The sequence below is a fragment of the Tenrec ecaudatus genome, chromosome 7, assembly GCF_050624435.1.
Source record: "Tenrec ecaudatus isolate mTenEca1 chromosome 7, mTenEca1.hap1, whole genome shotgun sequence".
Classification (NCBI taxonomy): Eukaryota; Metazoa; Chordata; class Mammalia; order Afrosoricida; family Tenrecidae; genus Tenrec; species Tenrec ecaudatus.
This window is the reverse complement of record NC_134536.1, coordinates 124,877,203-124,889,514: the sequence shown is the minus strand read 5'-3', so window position 1 is coordinate 124,889,514 and position 12,312 is coordinate 124,877,203. Positions and strand designations below refer to the sequence as shown.

At 46.8% G+C, this 12,312-nt stretch overlaps 1 protein-coding gene across 2 annotated transcripts in view; it reads right to left on the bottom strand.

Annotated features, from left to right (window-relative positions):
* Positions 1-530: 530 nt before the first annotated feature.
* Positions 531-12,312, bottom strand: part of ADGRF5 (adhesion G protein-coupled receptor F5) — a 56,270-nt gene continuing 44,488 nt past the window's right edge. The window contains exons 15-21 of one of the 2 annotated variants that reach the window (XM_075554999.1): positions 10,514-10,693; positions 7,718-9,112; positions 6,841-6,882; positions 6,695-6,754; positions 5,165-5,249; positions 3,224-3,288; positions 531-2,599 (exon numbers count right to left, since the gene is read on the bottom strand). In XM_075554999.1, the coding sequence (XP_075411114.1) occupies positions 3,263-3,288; positions 5,165-5,249; positions 6,695-6,754; positions 6,841-6,882; positions 7,718-9,112; positions 10,514-10,693 (1,788 nt within the window). In that variant the 3' untranslated portion in view covers positions 531-2,599; positions 3,224-3,262. The remainder of the gene's footprint in view (positions 2,600-3,223; positions 3,289-5,164; positions 5,250-6,694; positions 6,755-6,840; positions 6,883-7,717; positions 9,113-10,513; positions 10,694-12,312) is intronic. The other variant, XM_075554998.1, reaches the window with a different exon arrangement.

The following is a 12,312-nucleotide window of genomic DNA, read 5'->3' as shown; positions in this document are numbered from 1 at the left end:
TTTAATAGCATCTTGCATTTGGGTAGAAAAATCAGCAAGTATTTCTTCAATTTTTTGGTTTTTTTGTTTTCAGGGTTTTTTGTAATTGGATGCAATGTGGTGGCTTCCCAGATTGTGTCATATGCTTGTGTGTGTGTGTGTGTGTGTGTGCTCGCACGAGCGCACGCATGCAAACATGTGGTCTGGATAGCCGACGTGCCTTGGTGAACGAATGTGGGCAGAGATCCAGGTCTACAGCCTATGGAATTTTCACTTGGCGGGAACTCCCATTTCCAACAGTAAGCACAATGATCCCCAAGGGAGTGGGGTCAGAGGCAGCTTAGCAGGTCTTGTTCCTTTGTTAGTCAATATAGACCCACTTCCTCCTCTCAGGTCCTCCGTGACTAATTTGGTCAAAATTGCCAGATGCACACTGTTCTAAAACACTGCTTTAGAACACTGGCTCGCTTCTCCTTGATGGACTCCAGAAACCAAATTCAATTCCACATCAAGCAGTCACCTTTCTCTAAAATCGAATTCTAGTTTGGCTGTCTCCTAACTGACCCTCTTGCCCTGTTTTCTTGACATTGAACTTCTGACCAAAGTTGACCATCCCCTGGTGACCTTGGTCTGCATTCATAGACCAATGGCTATTTCCTTGAGATGCTTTCCATAAGGAACCATTCAACTGGGAAAATAATGGGACAATTCTTAGATTTGGAATAAACGTCTAAGTCCTTTATTTTACAAATGTGTAGAAGTAAGGAGTTCATCTACGGTAGCCATTGTTAGGGTTCCTAGCCCACACGACACCCCATCCCTTTCCCCTGGGGATAAAGAAGAAGAAATATAATGTCAAATGAAAAATTACAAGGGAGACAGTTTTTAAAAATTCATCTATTAAAGGAAAATTCTTCGAACCTCAATATGTGCTTGTGAAATGTCACATCTTTGGCCCCATCTCCTTGCAGGCGGGCCCCTTTTGGGTTCTCAGTGCTCATGACCACCACCCATCCCCGATGGCCCCCACCTAGACCCACAGTTTGTCTTGTCTCAGTGTCCTATTGAGATGAGACTTTGCTTGGGAATGGACAGTGGCTGTATCTTTCATGCTGGGGTTAGCCTTATGGCTGCCATGATAATAAATAATTGTAGTATTCAGAGCCATGCACACACACAACCCAGAAACAACCAACTCCTTGGGGGAAGATCCATTATCTGTTCAGAAGTCCCAGAGCCACTTGGCACAGAGAATCACCAGCCCTACTACTTCTCTCTGGGAGCATTCTAAGTGGTTGGAATAAACACAAATGAGACTGTACAAAAATCTTACTGTATATTGGCCTGGCACTTAAGGACGGGAAGAAGTGATACAGAGTTGAGCTATATAACATGCCAAGGAGCCTGCAGTCCACAGTAACCATAACAGGAACATCAACAATACACAGTGCTGTCAGATGATTAAAATCTATTCTACGATGCACAGAGAAGTACCTGGTTAAAGCCGTTAAATACAGGAGAGTGGGCGGGGGTGGGGGGGAGGCAGGGGCATTCCACTCTGACCCACATGGGTCGCCATGAGTTGGGAGCCAATTTAGCGGCAAATGGCTGACAGGTTATTGGAAAGGTAATCAGCAGTATGTGTCTACTTGGGTCTAATACAGTCTCTCGACATGATATTTCTCTGCAGATTCCTTCCACTCAGCTCGCATGTAACAGCCGACGGACTGCATATGTTCAACCTCAAGGGACTCCCTTTTCCTTCCACGTATGGCTGTCAACATTATTAACCATGGGAAGCACCCTGATCGGGGGATGTCCTTTTAATTTGCTCCACTGCCTTTTATTTTATTTTTTCTCTTTGACTGAAAACACCCATTTCCACACCCTAGGCCTTCCCGTTTCCATTTTGAGCTGTTTTCTCTTCCCAACGTCACAGCATCTGAGCAGCTCTTATGAGATTATTCACAAGGAAATCAACATCTGGCTGTGAGTGCTGTTTATCCGTAAGCTTTTCTTTGTTTTCCCATATTCCGTTCATCCCTTGCTTCTTCCTTCCTTCCTCCCTTCCTTCTCGAAGCCCTGACATCTCTCCCCCTCCCCCTCCCTCCCTTCTGTCTTTTTTCCTCCCCAAAAAGAATTCATTGGAGTATCGCAGGCATTACCTTTTGACTGATTCCATGAATCAATACTTATCTTTATGCTCAATGTGTGAAACGTGAAAACACCTCTTCAGAATCCTATTTTACAATATAGACAGAGAAGCTGGGCCTCGGGGTGGGGGGTGGGGACGCGACTTCGACTTAAATACTATACACACATTTGGCATCATGGGAGAGGGAGGGAAGCAAAAATAAACATCCAGCATTTAGTCTGTCTTTACAAAACGAAGCCTCGCCCGCCCTTCGTGGGCAAAGTCTTTGCGGGATCTGCTTCCCGAAGGCTGCCGAGCGCAGTTTACCCCTCGCTGTGACATGGTCGCTTCTTTCTGAGCACAGCCACTGTGTCCGAGAGGTCACACGGGTTGGATTCTCCTGTTCCTAGTTGAGCAAGGAGTAAGCACTGGATGAGTTTTCCATGGATGAACTGGTCGTTTCTGGGGTGGACACGTTGTATGTTCCTGCAAAACAGAGCAGCGGCCCAGCCTTAGAGACACACCTGGGTGACCCCGGAGTGTGAACAGCATCTCATGGTCTAACGTGGAGTTCTGGTGTAGGAGTCGGGTAAGCTCGGCCAAACCTGGGAATCTACTCATGCCGGCCCGCCTCCCAGGACCCAGAGTGCCAGGGAGCAAACAAGGCAGCAGCACCGCAGCCGGCAAGCACTAGCTACTTCCCGTCAGACCAGCAGCCAGATGCCTACGAAGGAAGAAAGAGCTTCACGTGACCAGCTGCTCCACACACCACCGCATGCAGGGGCTAGGACCTCCCGGTCTCCTTGGGAGGAGTGACTTGGGAAAGCTCTTGGAAGGGCTCTGGAAGCCAAGCTGAAAGGTTGTGAAGAGGCATCGAGTGAAGGGAAAAAAATATCACAGGGGAAGAAACAGTAGGTCCAGAAAAGAAGCAGAAATCAAGAGACACCATCCAAAGTGCTGGGAGCCAGTGCAGCAGGGAGGGCAGGCTCTGGACCACGTCGGAGAAAGATGTCAGCTCCATGGCAAGGGTGTCAGGGTGCTGAGTGTCGGGAGGGAAGAGGGTGCATGTGGGGGTGATGGAGAAGGAGAGAGACACAGTGCCTACCCTACCATCAGATTCGGGAACTGCCACAGCTAACAAGGTTTCCGTCAGTGCCTGGGAGGAGTCTTTGGGGCTGCCAACAACATAAACCAGAGTTACAGTGACTGCAGGCCCCTCCAACGGACCGGAGTCGCGACTGCATCAGTGACCCTCGAAAGGTGATGGCAAGTGACGATGACCAGGTATCTCAGACTCCGACACCCAGCTGATTCCAGAAACAGCCCCGCTCCAGCAGCTATCTGGCTGACACACAAGCCAGCGGCGCATGTGTGGATGGAGCCTTCCGCACCGCCTGGTTCAGATCCAATTTAAGGATTCCATAGAGTTCTTGCTTTCCTCATCTGAATGCCAATGGTGTGTGTGAGCTGCCGAAGGGTAAGGTGGTCTTGCCACATCCTGACTACCTAAGTCTTGGACAACAGGTAGAATGGTGACTTTCCAAATGAGATGTGAGGAAGGTCTGGCAGCTTCACTTGTGGTCAACTGCGGGCCTGTTTGAGAACGTGCTACAGCTTCAGTCCCCTGTGCTCGCAACTACAGCTCTGGAAAGCCGACTCTGGTGGGGAAGACCCTCACGGTTATGCGAGATAAATAAATCTCAATATGCACTCCATGACTGAACACAGTGCCTCCAATAACCCCCCAGAAAGGAGCAGTCATAAAGGAGCTACCATATAAAATGCATCATTCCTGCGGCTGCTAGTCCCCGTGCCTGGAAGTTATCTGTAGATAAGTACAATCAGGTTCCGTAGGCCAACCCACTGTAAACCGCAGCAAACTCTTCTGATAGATTTCTCCCCGGGGAGGGCTCAGGGGCATTGGAAGTCATCTAGCACTAGGTCAAGATGATGCTTCATCTCGCTGCTTGCTTGTTATGTCACCCACTTATGATATTACTATGTAATCCGTTTGCTATACAACGTGCATGCTTTATGAAAGGTCTGCAAGCCCCGTGATATATACCCACTGGAAGAGACATTGACTCTCTTGGTCCTGAACAAAGGACAAGGAGCCTCCGTTCCCTGCTTTGTCTGTGTCTTTATTATGTTCCATAATCGCCAAGTCCCTCCTAAGGACCTGTTGCAGTGTGGGGATCCCCTCACCCCACATGCATGAATCATTTACTGAATGACTGGAAAAGAACAGGGTCTCTGGAGTTTTAGAAAGCCATAGCTCTTCTCCTAGCCAATTCTCCAGGGAAAGGTCTCAGCCTGGATGATTGACACATTTCTAGACCCTGCATTTGTGAGATCAGCTTGGTTTCAAGAAGCTGGAAAGGATGCGGGTGCTTATTTTTCTGGGGAGATGTTGACGTGGGATGGACGTCTCAATCTGCCAGCACAGTTGGTACCCATTGTCCGAGGTCGATGATACTACTTATCTTCAGCTTCTGAGGTGGGCATTTTAATGGCGCATGTTTCTCGAAGAAAAGTGATCTAGCCTGCTCCTTCATAGGTGCATGCACAGTTTTGGAAGTCTCCATGTGAACAACCACAACTCCCAACAGGAACAGGACCGCCCCATCACGGGATCCTGGAGTGGGATCTTCTAAAGCAGTTCTTTGCTGCACCAGGACCTGGAGGTGGTCTATCTGTTCCACTTTCACCTGACCTGTGCTGGATAAGGCCATCAATGGTAGGCTCTCATTTCTGGATGGATGGTGTTTCTTGAAAGGAAGCTCTTGAAAGGTATGTATAGATCCTCCAGATCGTATTTTTCAGGAGATAGTGGTTGCCCACAGCATGGAGCTGCCCTCTGGACCAGCCTACTAGTGATGTAGGAGAGTTGAGCAAGTTCCTGTACTTTAACCTCCTCTCCAATGAGGTCACTGCAAGTCAATGGCAGGAGGGATACATGTACAATGGAGGTGGGGTGGGAAGTGAAGGACCCCGGGCATCAGAACAAGCTTGTGCTGGTCAGCCAAGGGGCACACAGGCGACTCCACTTACCTGTTTTACCAAACAAGTTGTTAAATCTTCTTGATATCGGAGAACTCATAGAAAATACAGGTGTGGATGAGCCGAGGGAAGTTGACTAGACGCAAGAGAGAGAAAAAGACAATCATTACAAAGAGCAATTTGTTGACCGAAGAGCAGGGATCACTTGCTGTTGGCTCGTCCTGGCGGCACTCTCGGGTCAGGGCTGGACCGCCAAAGGCAAGGCCAGTGGTTCATACCCGCTAGCCACTTCGCTGGGAAAAGATGAGGCTGTCTGCCCTGAGACAGATCGATCGTCTCAGAGACCCTATATTGGAGTTTTCTGAGTTGGGATTGACTGGGGTTAATGCGTTTGGTTTCAGTTTAATAGTCAATACCTGATTTCTGATTCTGCTCCCTCAGTTGACCAAGATGAATGGAACTTCTACTGTAAACAAATCAAGCAGGAGAACCACCTGGAGTGGCTCAAATGTCACCACAAATATTAGGCAAGTAACTTTAAAACAGATGCTTTCCTGGTTTACAAGTTTCTAGCACCTGTGACATCTGATAGGCAATCCACATTCAATATCTTTTCAAGTTTGATGTTCACGTTCTGGGATCCCCGGGTGGTGCAAATGGTTAATGCGCTTGGTTGCTAACCAACAAGTTAGAGGTGTAAATCTACCCAGAAGTCCCTAGGAAGAAAGACTTGGTAGTCTGCTTCCCAAAAGCCAGCCATTGAAAATCCCAGGGAGCACACGTGTGACCTGACACATATGGATCTGCCATGAATCAGGATGACTCATGTCAACTTGTAAGGAAAGACAAGTTACTTTTCTAAATGAATTATTGAAAAATCCTACACGTCATTATCCCTCAGATTTTTTATTTTTAATGGCATCAATTCCCTCTTGGGATTCTCCTGGAAGTTTGCATTTAGCCTTCAGTTAATGTCAACTGAGCTATGGAAATTCCCATTTAAATTCATTAGGGTAGCAGAAGCCAAGATAATGAAATAATCTAGGCTGAAAGTTGTGGTGGAAGAAAGGAGATTTGTGGGTACAATGAATTGAACATCAATGACCCAAATCCAAAGATAACACAGTGGGCTGCTAACTGCAAGATCAGAAGTTCGAAACCACCATCCACTCTTTAGTAACAAGATCAGACTGTCTACTCCTGTAAAGAGTTTCGGTCTTACAAAAGTCACAGGGGCATGTCTACCCTGTCCTGTAGGGTTGCCGTGAATCAGAATGAACCTGATGGCAGTGAGTTACTCTGCCATATTCAGCAGTCCCTGTGGTGCAGTGGCTTAAGTATTGGGCTGCTAACCATGAGGTTGGCATGTCAAACCCACTGGCCACTCTGCAGAAGGAAGACGAGGCTGTCTGTTCCCACAAAGATCTTGGAAACCTTAGGAAGCAGCTCTGCTCTGTTCCACAGGGTCCTAGGAATAAGAATTGCCTTGATGGCAGTGGGCTTGGTTTGGGCTTGATGTCACAGTTTTAGTGGATTACCTTGGGACCTGAAACAGGCACTCACCAGAGAGCCTAAGTTTACCTTTGAGTGTTGTGAAGACCATCTTGACAGTGAAAACTTGTTCAACAAAGCTTCCTGGACCTACATTATTCAAAAGAACAAATTGTCAATTCCACTCACCCGAGTGCCATCAATTTCTACAAGCATGAAATTGCTGTTGCTCTTACCTTCTGATCCCAGAGACATCCAAACAGTAAAATGAATAATCCCTGGGTAAAGAATTAGGAAGAGAAGTGTTTTAATGACATTATGTAATATACACACTGAGAGAATTGACTCAACAGCAGTGAGATATATAATAAATAGATGTTTATTATATATACTATTGTCCAAATGGTATATATGGAGACAACATTATTAAGAAAATAAGCAGCTTAATTAACTTGACATTCCATTGTTATTACCTTTTTCCTCTGAATTTGCAGACAAAGTCTCATATATGATAATGTTAAACGAGGATGGAGTAAGTCCCTGCTAAGAGACTTTAAATGCTATAATATCATAAAGCTATTTCCTCTATCTTCCCCACCCCACCCTGAACTAGAAATCCTGTTGGTTATGGTTCTAACCACACTGACCTCTACAGCGTCACTCATAAGGTTATGATGGGAACTGGGATGGAATTATTAGTCTCTTCCAATCAATCAAACGATATTGTGAAGGTTATAAGATATGAGCCTTATTTGTTTCACTTGTTACTTGTTTTAACAGCGGCATTATTATTTAGGGGATAAACTGCTTTAAGATAATGTGGGATAAAGAGCAAAATTCAGGGTAGGGAAGAGACATTCCTCCAGCTTGTATTATCAGGAACCTTCCGGACATTTAGAAGCAAGCTGCAGATAAAACTAAGTTGTACTGCTGCCGATAAAAGGGCACGGACTTCCATGGGAGCCTAGGAACGTGTCCTTCTTATCTCGATTGCACTTTAGGGCGGGCGCCTCCTGGGGACTGAAATCCTTCCTCATTCCGACTCCTGTTTGCATTGCTACTGTCATTTGTCCTGAGTAGATACTTCCTGAAATCCAGGCACTAAGGACTTACCTGGAAGGCATTGAGGAGCGTAAACACGATGTGGAACACAGCATTGCTGCCCTGGAACACGGTGGCGAGACCAAAGCCCCAGGTGAGCCCCAAGAGTGGCGTTAGGACCCCAATGCTCTTGCTGATCTGAAACAGGCTGCTCTTCTCCTGCTTACTTGGCTTGTCTCCAATGGAAGGCCTCAGAATCTTGCTGATGACCACAGCTGTGATGGTCACGTTCACCACCACAATGATCAGCGCGGGGATGATGAAAGCCAGCAGGGCCTTGGTGTCCTCCCAGTTGAGCCAACAGGCATTCTTCCTCGTGTAGACTTCCCGCGGCTGGGTGGCTCCCACTGTGATGACTGAGATGACAAGGGGGCAGCCATAGCCCAGAGAGAAAGCAATGGCCTTCTGGATGGACTTGCTTGTGTCATGCAGGATGAAAACCAGCCGGTAGAAAAGCATGAGGCCCAGCGTCAGCATCCAGAAGAAGACACTCAGGTAGAAGAAGTGAATAAAGAAGGTGGCGGCCACACAGGCGGTTTCGTTGAGGGGATAGTGATGGTCGTGGATGGCAGCTGCCACGATGAACCAGGTGTCTGCCACGAGAAGTGAGGCGGCAATGTTCACGATACAGATGTGGCGCATATAGGAAGTCCGGTTCTTGGTCACCGATTTCCACACCATGGCTTCCACCACCAGACAGGCGGCTAAGCTCAGAATGGAAAAGCCCAGCCCGATGTAAGATATGATATCCAGTAGTATTTTCAGGAGAGACCCAGGGTCTGGGGAGTCAGGGGACATAAGGATGGAGAATGATGTTAGGTGGTCGCAGGTACAGGAGACAGTGTCCCTATCTACTTCTTTGACATAGCACCCATCACTGTCCCATCCCCCCGTGTAATTGGCGAGTTTGAAGTTCCAGAAGACACAGCGTGGCACTCCACTCGAACGATCATTGTTCTTAAAAGTCATGGAAATCCTGAATGGCGTGGTGACATGGTGGCTGACGGTGGTGGTCATCACTAAGCTCTTTGACAAACTGTTTGCCTGGATGTCCTGAGCAAGAATGGTTTTGAGAGTTGGGAAGGCCACGGTGACAATAGACACATCTGGCTGCAGGCCTTCCAGCTGGGACTCATCGATGACCACGTTGCCCCAGAGATCTGAGTCTGAGAAGACAAAGCTCTGCTTGTAGTTTTGTGAGTGGCCCTTTTTGATCACCATGCCTCTCATCTGCACATTGGTCTGGCAGATGGGCAAAATGACGTTATCCCCTGACTGTAAAGCCCGAGAAAACCTCTCCACTGAATCCAGTAGCCGTGAACTCTCATTGGTCTGTTGCTGCTGTAACGTCTTCCAGGTACTCAGGGTGGGCGTGCCGAGAATGACGTTCACCGTGGAGAGAATGTGCTACAGTAGAGAGAGCAGAGGGTCAGACCGACACACATCCAACACAACAGAGGAAAGCAAGTCGCACTATCAGGATGACGATGATCATAACACTCCCAGGAAGTGGGTTGAGGAGGCCCAGGTGAGAGGAGATAGAAGGCTGGGGCACTGCGGACAAGCGGGGGATCTGAGACCTGTCCTCTTATGGCAGAAAATTGGCAGATGGATCCCTGAATCTATGATGCTTTAAACGGTTAAGCAATAGCTGTCATGGAAACCACTACCTACCACACATGAAGGGCAATTGAGCAGATTGGAAGGTATATTTACTGATAGCTTTATGATGATGATTGTTTATAACCTCTAAAGGCTTTTTGGGGGGAAATGTGATTTTCCCTGTGGGGGTGGGGTCATCTCAAATGACCTTGAGCATCAAATGAGCCATGCAAGTGGTATCAAAGGCATCTTTCTTTTCAGCCAAATAATTAGACTCTTTCTCCTACAAACATGGGCTCATCACTTCCCCTTTGTGCTCTTTCCCTCATTTCCTTGTTCTGTCCTCTGTAAGGAGGGGCGCTTTAGGCTTGGTTGTCCAGTCAGCATACCAGTTGGCCTCTAGTTCAGTCCTCCCCATGAGAGGCCTGGCAGGATAAGATAGTGTGGGAGAAGAGACTCATTGGAATAGATTTTCCCACAACCCACCCCCATCCCCAGCCTCCTCACTGCATCTGTGGCAAGAGCTGCTCTGCCAAGACTACCAGAGGGCTTTAGAGAGTATGTGGGGGACATTCCATTATCTTTCATTCCATTTGTCCACAGTGTTTTTTGAAGGCCCCTCACACAGCTCTGGGTCAGCGGTCCATACTCTAAAACTGAAGTTCTCACTTGGCTGTAGCAGCTCTTTCCCATAACTGTCTGGTCTCTGGATGCCTCAACACCCCTTGTTTGTTCTTCCGTGCCAGTTCACATCTGGGAGTATCTCTTCCGTATCACCCATCCAAACCTTCTTTCTCCAAATAGCTGCAGGTAGAGTCTCTTTCCTCCCTGGATCTGACTGCTTCAAAGCTCATATTTTTCTTTGAGACCTTTGAAAATATGACCTTATCCATATTTCAAAACCTCTTTTTTTAATCCCCAGCTCTGCTGTGAGACAGATAAAATTCATTTTATTTTAATGAAGAAAGCAAAGCAGAGAGTCACTCAACAAATCTCAAAAGGAATCTTGGAAACATGCTCTGCTATCCTACAGCCATCCCTGGGAGAGCAGGTTATGTGATCATGCGAGTCAGCTACCCCTGCGGAGCACTGCATGACACTGGGAGAGGGAGAGAAGGAACAGCATTGCTGATGACTTCTGCTTCTTGACCTTAAGTACTGTGGGGTGACATGGCAAGACCCAAACGCTTGCAAGGATAAACTCACCGTCATCATCTCGGAATTCATTTGGGTTGGAACTGTCGAGAGCAAATCAAGGATGCTAATAATTGCTCCTAGATTACCAGGGGATGCGCTGATTTCTTGTTCCACCTTGCCTGTGCTAGCAGAGAGATTACGCAGATATGTCGGGAACTTCTCATCCTGAGACGGGCTTGTGGTCAAAACCTAGTAGAAGAAAAATCAAAAGAAGTATAAACCCATCAGTACAGGCCTCGGGTTCTCTGGGTCTGTCCCTGACACCTCAAATACAGTCTCTCTCTCATCTAGTCCACCAGAGTGATGTTCATGACATAATCATTTTACTATGCTACGCCTCTGGTGTCCAGAAATTTACTTATGCTCACCGGGGAAGGTTAACACCATTTCGCATGCATTTCACTCATCTGACTCTCCTGAAACCTCGTACACAATTGGTCCTCGGTGCAGAGGTGGCCATCAGAGAACGGTTCTTGATGAAGAGAAGCTTCACTTTCAAATGATCATCTCTTCTGACCCCTCTCCTCTCTGCAGCTTCTTCCCCACCCTAACTAGTCTACCAAGTGTCCTCAGAACTCAGAACACAGTTGGCCCTTGGTTACCTCTAGGTTTTAATCCATGCACTCCATTATCCAGAATACTCCTTCCCTCGCCTTTCTGTATTCTACTTGTCTAGTCATTCCGAAGCGCTCCTTCCCTTGGAATTCTTTCAACGTTAAAATCTGGGTGGCCCATCCTCTCATCAGACCCTATTGCTCCTTCTGTCCCATTGGGCAAGTGCTTGCAGTTTCCTCTCGCAGTTCTGTTGGAATAACTTGCTTAGCTTATGTGCGTCTGTTCTTCTGCAGGGAGCTACTACCTATGATGCCACACATAGAAGGGGAGCAGTAAGGCCTAGGTCAACTTGATGACCAATGTGCAAGCCGATGCTATTGCTAGAGAACTGGATTGAAGTGCAGCAAAATTGTCACGCGGTCCGTCTAATGCAGGCACGTTTGTCACGTTTTTAATTCTTCTTTTTATGCCACTTAGTTGCTAGTGATTAAGGTAACTGTCCACCCCACTATAACTTCAACAGTTGTAGTTTATATCTGCTGCAGAAGTGTAATCATTACAAATGCCGCTTTCATTATCCAAAGTGGTCTGCTTTGGATGATAAATTAGTCACCCTATCTATGAAGAGCGTACTTCTAATCAGCTCATTCCTTTCCTGGTTGCCATTGAGTCAATTCAGATGCTTGGCTATCTCATGTGTAGCACGTAGAACTGTGTTCCATTGGGTCTTCAGTGGCTGGCTTTTCAGGAGATCATCGGGCCTTTCTTCCAAGGCACTTCTTAGTGAACTTGAACCTCCAATCTCTCGCTAGCAGCTGATTACATGAACCATTGGCACCACCCGGGGCTCTATTTACTTCCTACTTATAATAAGTGAATGAGAGCATGTTGTAGCTTCTCCACAAAGCATCTTGGTGAATATTCCAACTCTGAGACATTCCTTCCTCTGAATGCGCAAGTACTTGTTTTATTTAATATTCTCTACATATTGACATCTCTAATGAAATGAAAATCTTGTGCTTTAATCTCAATATCTTTCCAATTAAATTATAGCTTCCTTAACAACATGGTTCAGGATTGGTCCTGGTCTCTCTGTCTTTCTCCATACATCTGTGTGCGCACACACACACACACACACACACACACACACACATATATATACATAAGTTACTTTATACTACAGAAAGTAACAGAGAGCAAGTCAGTTCATCTGACATATAGTACATGTTTAATAAATGGATGTTGAATGGATA